Source organism: Mandrillus leucophaeus, unplaced genomic scaffold (genome assembly GCF_000951045.1).
Source record: "Mandrillus leucophaeus isolate KB7577 unplaced genomic scaffold, Mleu.le_1.0 Scaffold313, whole genome shotgun sequence".
NCBI classification, from domain to species: Eukaryota; Metazoa; Chordata; class Mammalia; order Primates; family Cercopithecidae; genus Mandrillus; species Mandrillus leucophaeus.
In genome coordinates this window covers 2,004,633-2,017,029 of record NW_012103288.1, presented here as the reverse complement: position 1 = coordinate 2,017,029, position 12,397 = coordinate 2,004,633, and the positions used below count along the sequence as shown (strand labels likewise).

Here is a 12,397-nt window from a genome sequence, read left to right as displayed (position 1 = left end):
CTCTGTCGCCCAGGCTGGAGTGCAGCAGTGTGATCTCGGCTCACTACAACCTCCATCTCCTGGGCTCAAGCAATTCTCATGCCTCAGCCTCCCAAGTAGCTGGGATTATAGGCATGCACCACCACACCCGGCTAACTTTTGTATTTTTAGTAGAGACCGTGTTGGCCAGCCTGATCTCGAACTCTTGACCTCAGGTGATCCACCCACCTTGGCCTCCCAAAGTGCTGGTATTACAGGTGTGAGCCACTGCATCCAGCCCGGAAGCACAACTAAAGAGTGAGCCTGGCCCTTCTCTCCCAGAAGGAAGCTGGTTATAGGGAGTAAGAGCAGAAATGGCTGCTTCATTTGCATAAGTTTCATTTACACAACCTAAAAGCAGGCTGCAGAGTCACTGCCCATCAGGATCCTCATCCTCCCTGGATTGGCACCACATAAACATATCTCTGACTCCTGTTGTTTAGGGGACAAAGGAGTGTGTCACTGGCTGGCCTGGGAAGCGATGATGCCTCAGAATTTGGGATTGAATGGTCTGTCCCTTCCAAGTGTCCAGCTGGGTGGACCCTAACTGAAGCCAAAGCTGTCAGAGTGGAGTGCAGCCTGGCTAGGTTCTCCTGGTGTCCAGCTGAACTGGCTATGGGATGGTGTTTTGAGGGCAGGAGCTCTTCCCCCCATTAGTGGAATTTTAGGTCAGGAGCAAGGATGGGAGCTGGGAAGACAGTTAAGGCTGACTCCATAGAGCCAGATGGTTCATCTGAGGACCGAAGTGTTTAAAACTGCATTCTTCAACAAGAATAACAGCCTTAACAACCACCAGCAACATTCACTGAGCACTTACCATGTGTGTTATCATATGTGTTATCTCATTGATTCTCACTACAACCTTAATAGGTATTATTGCTGTCCTCATTTTACAGATGAAGAAACTGAGGCACAGAAAGGCTAGGAGATGTGCCCAGAAGCACACAATCATTAAGTTATGCAGCTGTGCCTCAACCCAGATCCATCTGACCAGGGACCATTCTCATAAGCACTGTTGCTCCATTGCCCCACAACATCACACTTTCAACCACCACTTAATCATGTGTGGTTACTGTACAAAGCAGTCTAGATTTAAATTCACTGGAATTAAAGGGACCTCAATTGTCATCTAGTTCCACTTCTCATAGGATGTCGCAACTCCCTAAACAACCCTAAGTGCTTGTCTTGCCTCTCCTTCAATGCCTCTGGTGCTGAGGGTTGAGGGGTGGGGAATTGGGATATGCCTTCTCAGGGCTGCTCATGCTCCCTCTTCGCAGATCAGATTCCCAAACCCCAGATTTTATAACCAAAGACATGCTGACGAAGGCAGAAAAAATCCATTAAGTCAATAAATGAAAATATATCCATACATATTCATGCAAAGATGCCTCATAAACTTAGGTGTCCATATATGTGTATATACACACACAGAGAGAGATACATTAAGATAGATTTCAGACAGCTTTCTCTTCCCTGCTAGCCTGTTCTGGACCAAGAACTCTGCTGCTCCTCTTTCTTAGTACCCCATGCCATTAGGTACTCACATGGGCTTTCCATCCTTGCAGACTTCCCAAGAAGCCACAGTGGGACCAGCCAGCAAGTTGGGAATCGCAGTAGGCTGGGTCCTGGAGAGCTGGGGTAGGGACAGAGTGGAGGGAGAAGCATGGTAGATGGTGTCTCGATGATGAGAATAGCAACAGAGATGGTGCAGTTGTGGCCTCTGTGAAGGCTTGGAGAGTGAGGAAGAGGGTGAGGCTGCTTGGGCAAGGATTTGGGAGGCACTCAGCTGTCAGAGATGTAGAGAGTGGGAATTCCATCAGCTAAATATTTATCGAGTGCTCACCACATGCCAGGGGCTATGCTGTTATTGGACTGGCAGGGTTCAGGCCAGGCTGAAAAACTCTTCCTGGAACTGATTGGTTTCTGGTGGGACAGAGGCCAGATAAGCCCCAGCATTAGGCCATTGTTTGAAGTAGGCCTCATTCATCTCTGGGCTACCACAGGTATTCTGGGGTCTATCAGGATCAACAGGCCATGAGAGAGACTACCCAGAGGACAACTAAAAGGGACACCTACCCAGGCCAGCCTATTCTACCATCCTCGCCCTCCTGCAAAACCAAGGTCACATCATTTCAGCAAAGGACCTGAGTGCAGAAGGACCCTGCAGCTGGCCCATCACAGGCGAGGCCCAGACTCACCTCCCAAAGGGATCCTGGCACCTGAAGATGCCAGTTCTCCCTGGGAGTGCTGCCCTGGCCCACAGGATAGAAGCGCAGGATGGTCACCCATGTCTGATCTTACTGAATGTGTCTTAGAAGCAGCTCCGTGTGTGATTTCTTTCCCACATTGGTTAGCATGGTGCATACCACGTTTGTGTTCCCAGGCTTTTGTTTAAGCTTGTGGGCAGCCCTGACATCAGCATCACACTGACTGCCTGGGCTGGGCATATCCGTCAGACCTCCCAACTAGGCCCACTCATCACATAGTCCCATGCTGCGCTTCTAGTTCTGCCAGCCACACCCCATGCTGGTCCTCAGCCTGCACCCTCCTCCACCCTCCCTGCTCAGCTTCCAGCTCCTACTCATCCTCCAGCCCCAGGGCAAATTCACTCTTCCACAAAGCCTGACCTCCTCTCTCCAGCCCACAGGATCTCTCCTGCCTATGAACTCGGTTGTGCATATTTGTTCTGTGTGCCTTTGACACAGCGCAGTCATCTCTGACCATCAGTTCTGCCAACATGGTGTCAGTTAACCCCTGCACTGCCATTTAACTTTTCCTCTGAAGTTCTTTGAGAAGGGGACCCTGCTTCATGGATCCTTTATATTGCCATCCAATGTGTGTTAGAATGTAACAGTTAGATAATTATCAGCCTGTGCCTGGGACCTGCAGTGACTCAATACGAAAATGAATCAGGGCACTGGTCAGCCTTCCAGCCCCACTTGTTATTAAAGACTCAGTGAAGATGGTTAGCAAAGCAGAGGACAGCAAATGGATCTCCGGCAGCTGTGAAGCTCCAGAGTTTATCCAAAGGGGGACCGTGGGGTCTAGAGACTCATCTCGAAGTTGCGTTTTCGTAACAAATACACTGGGTTGTTTTTTTGTTTGTTTGTTTGTTTTTTAGCTATATTGTATATTTGTTGGGCCTAATGGAAATTTAGGAGGCCCTAAACCCCCAAGCCACCCTTGGCACCACCCCTACAAGGGGCAGCCACCACAGGGATTGGATAGTTCCAGCAGTTTCTGAATCCACGATGTCACAGAGATCTCAGCTGTATCCTGCTTTTTTAGGATCCCAAAGGAACCACCTGCCTACACTCTTTGCCAGCTGTGCTAATGTTTGTTTTACACTGCCCAGTAACGATTAGAAAATTACTATTGCATGTCCTCAAACTCCAGTGGCTTTAAAGAGCGTGTAGAGGCACAATGAGAACAAAGAGAGGTGGACAAGACAGGCAGACAGTGATAAGGAGGCTCAGAGAGACAGCGAGGGAGTGAGTAAGGGCAAGATCAAAGGAGACACAGGCCCGAGGCCAACCCACAGCTGGCCGCTGGCATGAGGAACATGGGCTGCCTCTCGCCCCAGGTATGTTGGCGCAGCTGGGCTGTTCTGGCCTGAAAGACGATGACGGGACAACAGGACTGGCAGGAGCAGTTCCTGACCCATGATTTGAAATCTACAATCTATCAAAATTACCATAATTATTGTGCTAAGGTAGTTGGGTTATGGGAAATTCCCCCTTTCTCATCATTCCTTCATTCACCTGACAAATAGCACTTGAGTGCGACTCTGTGCCAGACACTGTGATAAGCAAAGTGGATAAAGAGTGAGCAGCTCAGCAGCTGGAGGGAAAGAAAGACATAAAGAGCATCTACAGCCAGATCTGGGCAGCAGGACACGAAGCTCAGACTGTTGATTCTAAAGCCAAGCTGCCTGGGTTTGAATCCCAATTCTGACACTCACCAGCTGTACAACCCTGGGCAAGTTCCCTCACCCCTCTGTGCCTCAATTTCCCGGTAGATCTAAAATAGAACAAGTAAGAGTACCTTAGAGGGCAGTGGTGAGGATAGAATAAGTTAATACTTGCAAAGGTTTTAGAACAGTACCTAATACATAAGACCAGATGTTTGTTTAAAAAAAAAAAGAGGGGCCACAAAGGGTGTAATTTAGATAGGATGGTTAGGAAAGGCCTGAAAAATGAATATTAACAATGTTTTGTGCCTGGGCACAGTGGCTCACACCTGTAATCCCAGCACTTTGGGAGGCTGAGGCAGGCAGATCACCTGAGGTCAGGACTTCGAGACCTGCCAGGCCAACATGGTAAAAACCCGTCTCTACTAAAAATACAAAAATAGCCGGGCGTGATGATGCACATCTGTAATCCCAGCTACTCAGGAGGCTGAGACAGGAGAATTGCTGGAACCTGGGAGGTAGAGGCTGCAGTCAGCCAAGATCTCACCACTGCACTCCAGCCTGGGCAACAGAACAGGACTCTGTCTCAAAGAAATAAAAATTAAAAATACAAATAAAAATGTTCTGGGCCAGGGGCGGTGGCTCACACCCATAATCCTAGCACTTTGGGAGGCCAAGGCAGGCAGATCACAAGGTCAGGAGGTTGAGACCATCCTGGCTAACATGGTGAAACCCCATCTACTAAAAATACAAAAAACTAGCCGGGCGTGGTGGCAGGTACCTGTAGTCCCAGCTATTCGGGAGGCTGAGGCAGGAGAATGGCGTGAACCCAGGAGGTGGAGCTTGCAGTGAGCCGAGATTGTACCACTGCACTCCAGCCTGGGCTACAGAGCGAGACTCCATCTCAAAAATAAAAAAAAAAAAAAAAAAGTTCTGAAAATGACAATAGTGAGAAGGTGGCAGTTTCTCTAATCTACAGTCTCTATGATGTAATATTTATTTTATAATTCCAAAGATATATTTTCATTTAAAACGTGCACCCTCAGTATTTTCAAGTCTTGGGGATGGCCCTTTGATGAGTCGCACCGTCTAACTCACCTGGTTTGGTGCCAAAAGGAACCACCCGTTTTCTGGGGCTGTGTCCTGCAGCCTGAGGAAGAGTGCTTTACTCTGGGAGAAGCTAAAAGCTTCAATGGGGCTAAGCTAAGAGCAGCAACTCCATGGCTCAGCCTCCTGAGCCTTGTGCTCTATTTGATGAGATTATCCACAGCTGCCTGGCATGGAGTCAAGAACCAGAGAAGAGAAACAAAGATTGCTGACCTTCTCCCTGGGCCATCAGAGTCCAGCCTGCATGTGCAGGCTCTCCCTCCAGCACACAGGTTGCTCCTGCAGGACTCAGCCCCAGCAAGGCTGAGAGGGTGAAACTGGCCACCTACCTCTCCCTCTGATTCCCACCCTGGATGCCCTGTTTCCCAGGACCCCTGTAACACTCTCCCACCCAAGTAATCATCTCTGGACCTTGCCACTGATCATGCCATTAAAATTCCCCTAATGCCATTGCCTTGAGGCTCTTCTTTTTCCATTCTTTTAAGAGTGACCATTAGAAATATTAATTAGAATCTACAATTGGGCCATTAGAATCTTCCCAACTTATGTATCTACATAACAGGGGCCTTCTACTGACAACTAGAACTCAAAGAGTAAAAGGCAAGCAGTCATGCACTCAGGCAGGTAGCAGGGAGCAACACTCAGGGGTAGGGAGCTCTGAGAACCCTTCCAATGAAACAGTGCTTGCAGCTCACTATCCCTCCCATGAGCAGTCATGGCTGGAAGCCACCACTGGGAAGATGCTTAAAGGGGCCCTTTTGACACCCTGAGTTGCCGAATTCATAGATCCTCAAACATTTCTCATCCAAATTCCTGTTTCTAAATGGGGAAAGTGAGGCCCAGGGAGAGGAAGGCACTTGCCTTGCCCAGGGCTACTGAGAGACAGAGGCCCCCCTGCCCCAGCACACTGCCCACCTATGGGATCCCCTACGCTGCCTTATACTCTGGTGGACAGGACACTTTTCTGGGTGGTCAAATAAGTTTAAAATATCCTGTTGTCCTGGTCCCCTAAAAAGGCACCCTGTCTCTACCTCTCTGCTGGCTAGGATCACCTAAGTGCCAGGAAAACCAGTACAGCCCTCCATTCAGCAGTCCAAAACAGCTCTAGCTGCCTACAACTCACTCCAGTGAGAAAACCAAGACCTGAGTGCTCTCCCAGGGCCAAGAGCAAGGCAGGCAGAGTCAGGGTGAAGCCTGAAGCATCCAGCTCGCTGGTCCAGGGTGCACACTGGTCAGAGTCTACATACACACGCACAACCAGAATCCCACACCTCCTAGCACAAAAAGTGGGCCCAAGCTGTGAGCTTAACCTTCTATCTTCTGGGAGTCACCAGGCTCCTCTGTGTTCTACCAAGTACCACCAGCAGCATCCTCCCCTGACCCCATCGAGGCACCTGCTCTAGGAAGGCCCCCAGGCATGGGAGAGAAGACTCTTTCTAAGTGCAGCTGAGTCAGACTCGGCTTCTCAGGATGATCCAGTTTTATCATCACTGGGAGGGACGGCAGTCACCTGTGTCCTGGCCTGCAAGCCCCTTCACCCTCAGACGCCAGCAGACTGTGCTGCAAGAAGGCTACGGCTCAGGTCTTGAAGAGTCCAGAATCTGAGAGGAGGGTGCCTAAATTGGCTGCAGCAACTGGACAGGCCTGGGTGGACACTTACTTAGTATAGATCCATGGCCTGGCCGATGTAGGAGGAGCTCAATACTGAGTGTGGGTTGGGGTACTAGGACACATTTTGGAAAGACATGTACTTTCTGGCCTATAGGTCTGTGGAAGGGAGAAAGGGGCTGAGGACAACTGCCAGGTCGGAATTTGCTGCAGCCACCAGCCACCATACCTGCCTGCTACTCAGGTGGCTTGTGCCAGTGGTAAGGGGAGAGCATCCCCATCTCAGGAGACAGAGCTATGCAGGGCTCAGAGGAGCTATGAACCTATGCTCCGACGGGAGCAGCTCTGGGCCTCAATGCTTAGGGTAAGCACTGAGATGCCGCGGCCCTGGGATTCTGCTGCTCTGGACTTCATCCCTCAGCATCTTCTGTTACTGATGGACTTGGCTGCCTAGCTGGATGATTGACCCCATGAGGGCCAGAACTACCAGTCTTAGTTTTTTCTTTTCTAGAGACAGAGTCTTTCTCTGTCAACCAAAGAAAGGACGAGTGCAGTTACAGCTCACTGTAACCTCGAACTCCTGGGCTCAAGTGATTCCCCCTACTTCAACCTCCCAAGTAGCTAGGACTACAGGTGCACACCAGCAAACCCGGGTCATTTTTATTTTTTATAGAGACCGGGTCTTGCTTTGTTGCCCAGGTTGGTCTCAAAACGCCTAGCCTCCCAAAGCATTGGGATTACAGGCATGAGCCACTGTACCTGTCCTTTGTCTGGTTCACAGAGTCCCTACAAGGCCTATAGTAAGTATGTGAAAATAAAAGGATGTGGGAATGGAGAGAGGGAAAAAGGAATTTATATGCTTGGGTCTAATCCTACAAAAGAATAAAATGCTGGGATTCAGGGAGCTGTCATGGGGAGTGCCGGGGGCATGGGGAAAGGGCATGGCTGATACACATCCAGTTACTTCACCTGTCTACCCTATTAAGCAGTTATGTGACCTTGGGCAAACCTGCCTGTGCCTCAGTTTCTTTGACTGTAAAACTAGGGTAAAAATACCTGTAGTACCTCTTCTGTAATCAGGATAAAAATAAGATAACGTGAGACAGAGTGAAGATGAAAGAGGATGAAAACACTATTCAAGTCTTAACCTATTATTATCATGGTAAATCTTGTGACTATTGGGAAGGAGAGCAGCCAGAGGCTGAGCGCTGTTGGGGACACAAAAGCCATAAGGCAGCGTGTGAAGGGAGGCATGCCCCCACCCAGCTCTAACTGAGTGCTGAATGGAGGGGTATGGGGAGCCGGATCTCAGGCTGTGCCTTCCTTTTGTTCGGATGGAGCCTGGGAGAGAGGGGACAGCTGGCTCCAGGCGGAGATGTTGAAGCAGCAGAGGGTGCTGGCTCCACTGACCACTCCACCCCTTCTGTGGGGAGGCGTGGCCCTCCCTGGTGTGTACCCCACAGTCGGGGCCTGAGCCTGGCCACAGCCTGCCCCAGGCCTTCACAGGGAAGTGGAGGGGAAGGAGGAAAGGAGGGGGAGATGTGTGTGTAACAATGACCTCACTCTGTCCTGTCCTGCCTGGTAGGACACATACACAACCATTCCTCTCTGCTTGATCTCCTTTCAGGTAACAGAGGCTTTTTAAAGGACTGATGTAGGGCCACATTCTCTTTCTTCACACCTTCCTCTCAGCAGTCCCATGAGCCACTCCTCCTTTCATGGCCTTCCTGCAACTGAGACACAAAATGGGAGCCCCTGCACACAGCCTGGGCTACTAGGGAACACCAGAGGATGCCTCCTGCTCCACGCCACCCCATGCCTGGGCAGTCAGGGAGAGAGAAGGCAGCACAGCCTCCGAGCATGGGGCCACCGTAACACGGAGCCTTTCCCTGCTTTGGGGCTTCCTGTCCTCTGGGAGTGGCCCGGCCCCCTGGGCCGCAGCTCTTCTGGCTCCCAAAGACTGTGTCCTCTCGCCTGCCCCGGGCACTGTTCTCCTGGCAAGGCCTCTCCCAACAGGCTCAAAAGGCATCCTGCCCAAGAGACTGGGGCAGCTGGGAGGCCGCAGGGTGGCTGCAGGGTGGTCTGGACTGTAAAGCTGATGGTCCAAAGTGGAGGGAGAAGTCCCATCAGGACACAGATGTGACCAGAGGAGAAATGCTGGTGGAGGACACCAGTCCCCATGGCGCTTGGTTTCTGTTGTGTCGCTGGGCTGGGCTCACCCTGGAGTCTGAAGGATGGCGAAGGGCAGTGGCTGGCTTTTGCCGAGACACCAGCAGACAGTGGGTTGGAAGAGAAGAAAGCCCCTGGACTCCTGACTCACCCAGGCTTGAGCCTCCTGTCCTGATTGCTTAGTTCCGGATGCTTCCGTGCTTCTCCTCTGTCCCCACCCAAGGCAAGGGAACTGGTTTGGTTACCACTGCCATCTGCTCCACCTCAGTCTCTCCCTCAGCCCTCACCTGAGGCAAGGCTGCCCCGCTACCAGACCTAGATAGCACAGGACTGCCCTTGGCTGTCACCTCTGCTACAGAGGCAGGAGCTACTGTTTCATGTGTTTGTCACTAAGTGCGGGATGGCGTTTATCATATCTGGCTTACAGGTGGAGAAGGCAGAAAACTGTTCACTGACTTGCTCAGATTCACTTAGTGACCTGAGGTCTAAGCCCAGCTGTGCTGCCTCCCTGCTAAAGGCTCTGACCCTTTCTGGAAGCAGGGGGCCTGTCTATCCACAGCCATGGAGCTGAAGTGCAGAGGGGCCAAACCAGCTGCCTCCAGACGCCCAAGACCCTGCGGCCTCAATACCTACTCAGGGGTCATGCCAGGGGTCATGCCAGGGGCCATGAGGTCTCTCTCTGGCCAGACAAGTGCCTCCTGCTGCCAGGACTCAGGGCAATAGTGAGGCAAGAGGGTGGAGTCCCTGGAGCTTCCTGGGTGAGCTCTGCCTTGCAGGAGGGGTCCCGCAGTAGCTGGTTCCTAGGGGAAGTGCTGAAGGGGAAGGGAAGAGAGGAATTCATGTGACCAGAGCTTGCTGGGACCATTCTCAACACTGATGATAAACCCTGATTTCCTGGAAGTCCGTCAGGCCTCAACAAGCGATGGGCTCTCCGTGGAAGCTTCAGCATTGTTTCTATCACAAGCCACCCCCAGAAGACCCCAGAAGCCTGAACACCACCCAACAGGCCAGGATGAGCTCAAGTGTGGAGCAGCAGGGATTGTAGTAGGGAGGAAGCTGCCAGTTACATCTGGACTGTAAAGTCATATTGGATCACCATGGGGAGCTTATGGTCACCCTGGCTGGCTGCTGACAGGGGCTCCAGGCTCCAGCCCGCCCTGTGGCCAGAGCCCCGGAGGCCCATCTGGGTGGTATCAGGATCTTGGACCCGGCCTGGCCCGTGCCCAGCATGGGGCTGCTTCTCCTCCATAGCTCCTTCCCAGAGGGCGGGGCCTCAGCCTCCCTGCCACGCCCCCTCCAGGCTGGCCTGGAGCACACTACTATGTTGACAGTAACAATAAAGCTTCTCAGGGACCACTGCACAGGCTCACAGCCCCAGGCCCCACCACCCGATGATTATCTCAGATGCTGTAGAAAGAAAGCAGGGGGCCCCTGCCCCAGGCCAAGGCCCTGCCCTTGCCACACACGGTACACACATGCAGCCTCTCTCTCTCTGTGTCCACTGTGAAAACAAACTGCAGGCCTGGCTGGACAACAAAGCCAGAGGCACAGAATCTGGAAAACACCTGGTGTGGAGAGCTCTCTATTGCACACAACATCCCAGCACACTCCACTCTCCACCCACTCCTGGGGCCTCTCTGTCCCCCTTTCCTTGGCCTTGGGTCATTCCTTATTCCCGGCTTAGGTCCACTCCGAGGTCCTCCTTAGCCGCCAGTCATCACAGGGGACGGCTGCCTCCACGCTGCCTGCTCCAGGGACTCGAGTCCACTCCACAGAGAGCCCTGCTCAGCTGTGGCCAGCCTGTGGGTATCTTGGCCCGGCACGCCCTGGCTTTCCAGACCACAAGTGCCTGCTCCAGCTCTAGTCCCAGCCCCTCCTCAAGGCTCCAGCTCTCGGGAGAGGCGGGAGAGTTCCCGCTGGTTGTCGATGACCTTCAGCTGCTGGACATAAGCCCAGGTGCTGGCTGGACTCCGGGTGCTCAGGGACTGCTCCGAGCCTGGTGGAGGAGAGCGGTCAGGGAGGCACCGACGTCCCTTTGTGGAACTCAACATTTCCCCCCCCAAGGAGCCATATTACATCTGCCTTCTTGCTCTCCACCACCCACCAACCACTTCCCATCACCAATTCCTAAAGATGGCTGTCCCTGCCCACCCCACAGGTGAGGGGACAGAAGAGTCCTGTGGCTCAGAGCACAGAGTCTGAACATTATCAGCATCATGTATGGAAGGGCCGGGCTCTGTGTCTGGCACATGGCAAGTGCCCAGGATGTGCCAGCCATGAGTAACTACCATGAGGACTCCCTCCCCGCCCACCCCCCACCGCCAGCCACTTACATGTGGAAATCCTCGCCACCTGGCTGTCCTCGTGGAGGTGGGAAACTCGGCTTCTGAGTGGTGAGAGAGGCACTGTGGGGGGTGGGGAGGGGTCACGGAGTCAGGGCCACCCTGGAGCTTCACAGAGGATGTAGGGTGGGGGACCGCCCGCCCCGGGGACCCGCCCTCTCACCAGGGTTGTGGCTTCGGCAGTGGTGCAGCATCCGCGCGGCTCTGGCCATCATTCTCTGTGGACAACACCGGGACATGAGCTCTTGCCTGAGGGAGAAACCCTGTCCTGCCCTGTGCAGCAGCAGGGAGGCCAAGCTCCCTCTAAACCAAGGATAAGGGGCTGTAAGAGCTGGGGTCATGTGTACTTCGCCCCAGAGGGGACCAGGCAGAGGACAGGAGGCAGAGGCCAGGTGAGAAAGGCTTAGAGAGAAGAGGGCTGGAAGGGCTCTTGTTGAATCGTGAGATCTCTGAGACTGGCACCCTGGCAGACCTTCCAGTTGCAGGGGAATAAGGCAGGGGCTATTACACAGTAAGTATTCGTCCTCATATTATTCATAACAAGTTTGAGCCGCCTCCAAGCCCTGCCCCTTCCCAGGCCACAGTCATGTCCCCCAACCTATGTTAGTAGTCAACACCTGCTCCCTGAACTCACCATCTTCTCAAAGTTGATGAGGTTCTCCACTAGTGTGTGGTTTCCCTCATGAATGAAGGTCATGTCTGCAAAGAGACAGGTTTTGTTCATAGGTCCCCAAACTTCTGCCCTCTGTAGCCCAGAAAAGGTGAAGGGCATAATGGCTCCCTTGGGCCTACCTCACCCCATAGAGCCCCTGCCTCTGCCCGCTCCAGGCCCCAGCAGCATTTCCTTGTATCTCTCAGGCCCTGAAAGGCAGCCCGTATTTGTCTGGATGTCTTAATTCTTCCAGCCTAAGAACTCCTAATTCATCTCTGCGCTCCCCGAGGCATCAGCACTTGAGGTGTAATCTCTCCAACAGTGTGAGTACACACACAGATAACTATGGGATGGGGGATGGAGGCAAGAAGGGGGGAATGGAGGGATGGTGGTAGGAAGCAGGGGATGGAGGCAGAAAGCAGGGAATGGGGGATGGAGGCAAGAAGGGGTAATGGGGGCATGGAGGCAGGAAGGAGGAATGGGGGGACAGAGGCAGGAAGGGGAGAAGGGAGGGACAGAGGCAGGAAGGGGGAATGGGGGGACGGATGCAAGAAGGTGGGAATGGGGGGACAGGCAGGAAGCAGGGTGGGG

At 52.8% G+C, this 12,397-nt stretch overlaps 1 protein-coding gene and 1 long non-coding RNA gene across 3 annotated transcripts in view; one reads left to right on the top strand and one right to left on the bottom strand.

Moving 5' to 3' along the window:
* Positions 1–7,778: 7,778 nt before the first annotated feature.
* RAPGEF3 (Rap guanine nucleotide exchange factor (GEF) 3) overlaps positions 7,779–12,397 on the bottom strand; it is a 25,250-nt gene continuing 20,631 nt past the window's right edge. For both annotated transcript variants that reach the window (XM_011987669.1, XM_011987670.1), the window contains exons 25-28: positions 11,789–11,853; positions 11,318–11,372; positions 11,146–11,217; positions 7,779–10,808 (exon numbers count right to left, since the gene is read on the bottom strand). In XM_011987669.1, coding sequence (XP_011843059.1) covers positions 10,690–10,808; positions 11,146–11,217; positions 11,318–11,372; positions 11,789–11,853 — 311 coding nt within the window. In that variant the 3' untranslated portion in view covers positions 7,779–10,689. The remainder of the gene's footprint in view (positions 10,809–11,145; positions 11,218–11,317; positions 11,373–11,788; positions 11,854–12,397) is intronic.
* The window catches only part of LOC105544947, a 4,213-nt gene continuing 3,827 nt past the window's right edge, over positions 12,012–12,397 (top strand). The window contains exon 1 of the long non-coding RNA XR_001006846.1: positions 12,012–12,110. This is a non-coding gene — a long non-coding RNA (uncharacterized LOC105544947). The remainder of the gene's footprint in view (positions 12,111–12,397) is intronic.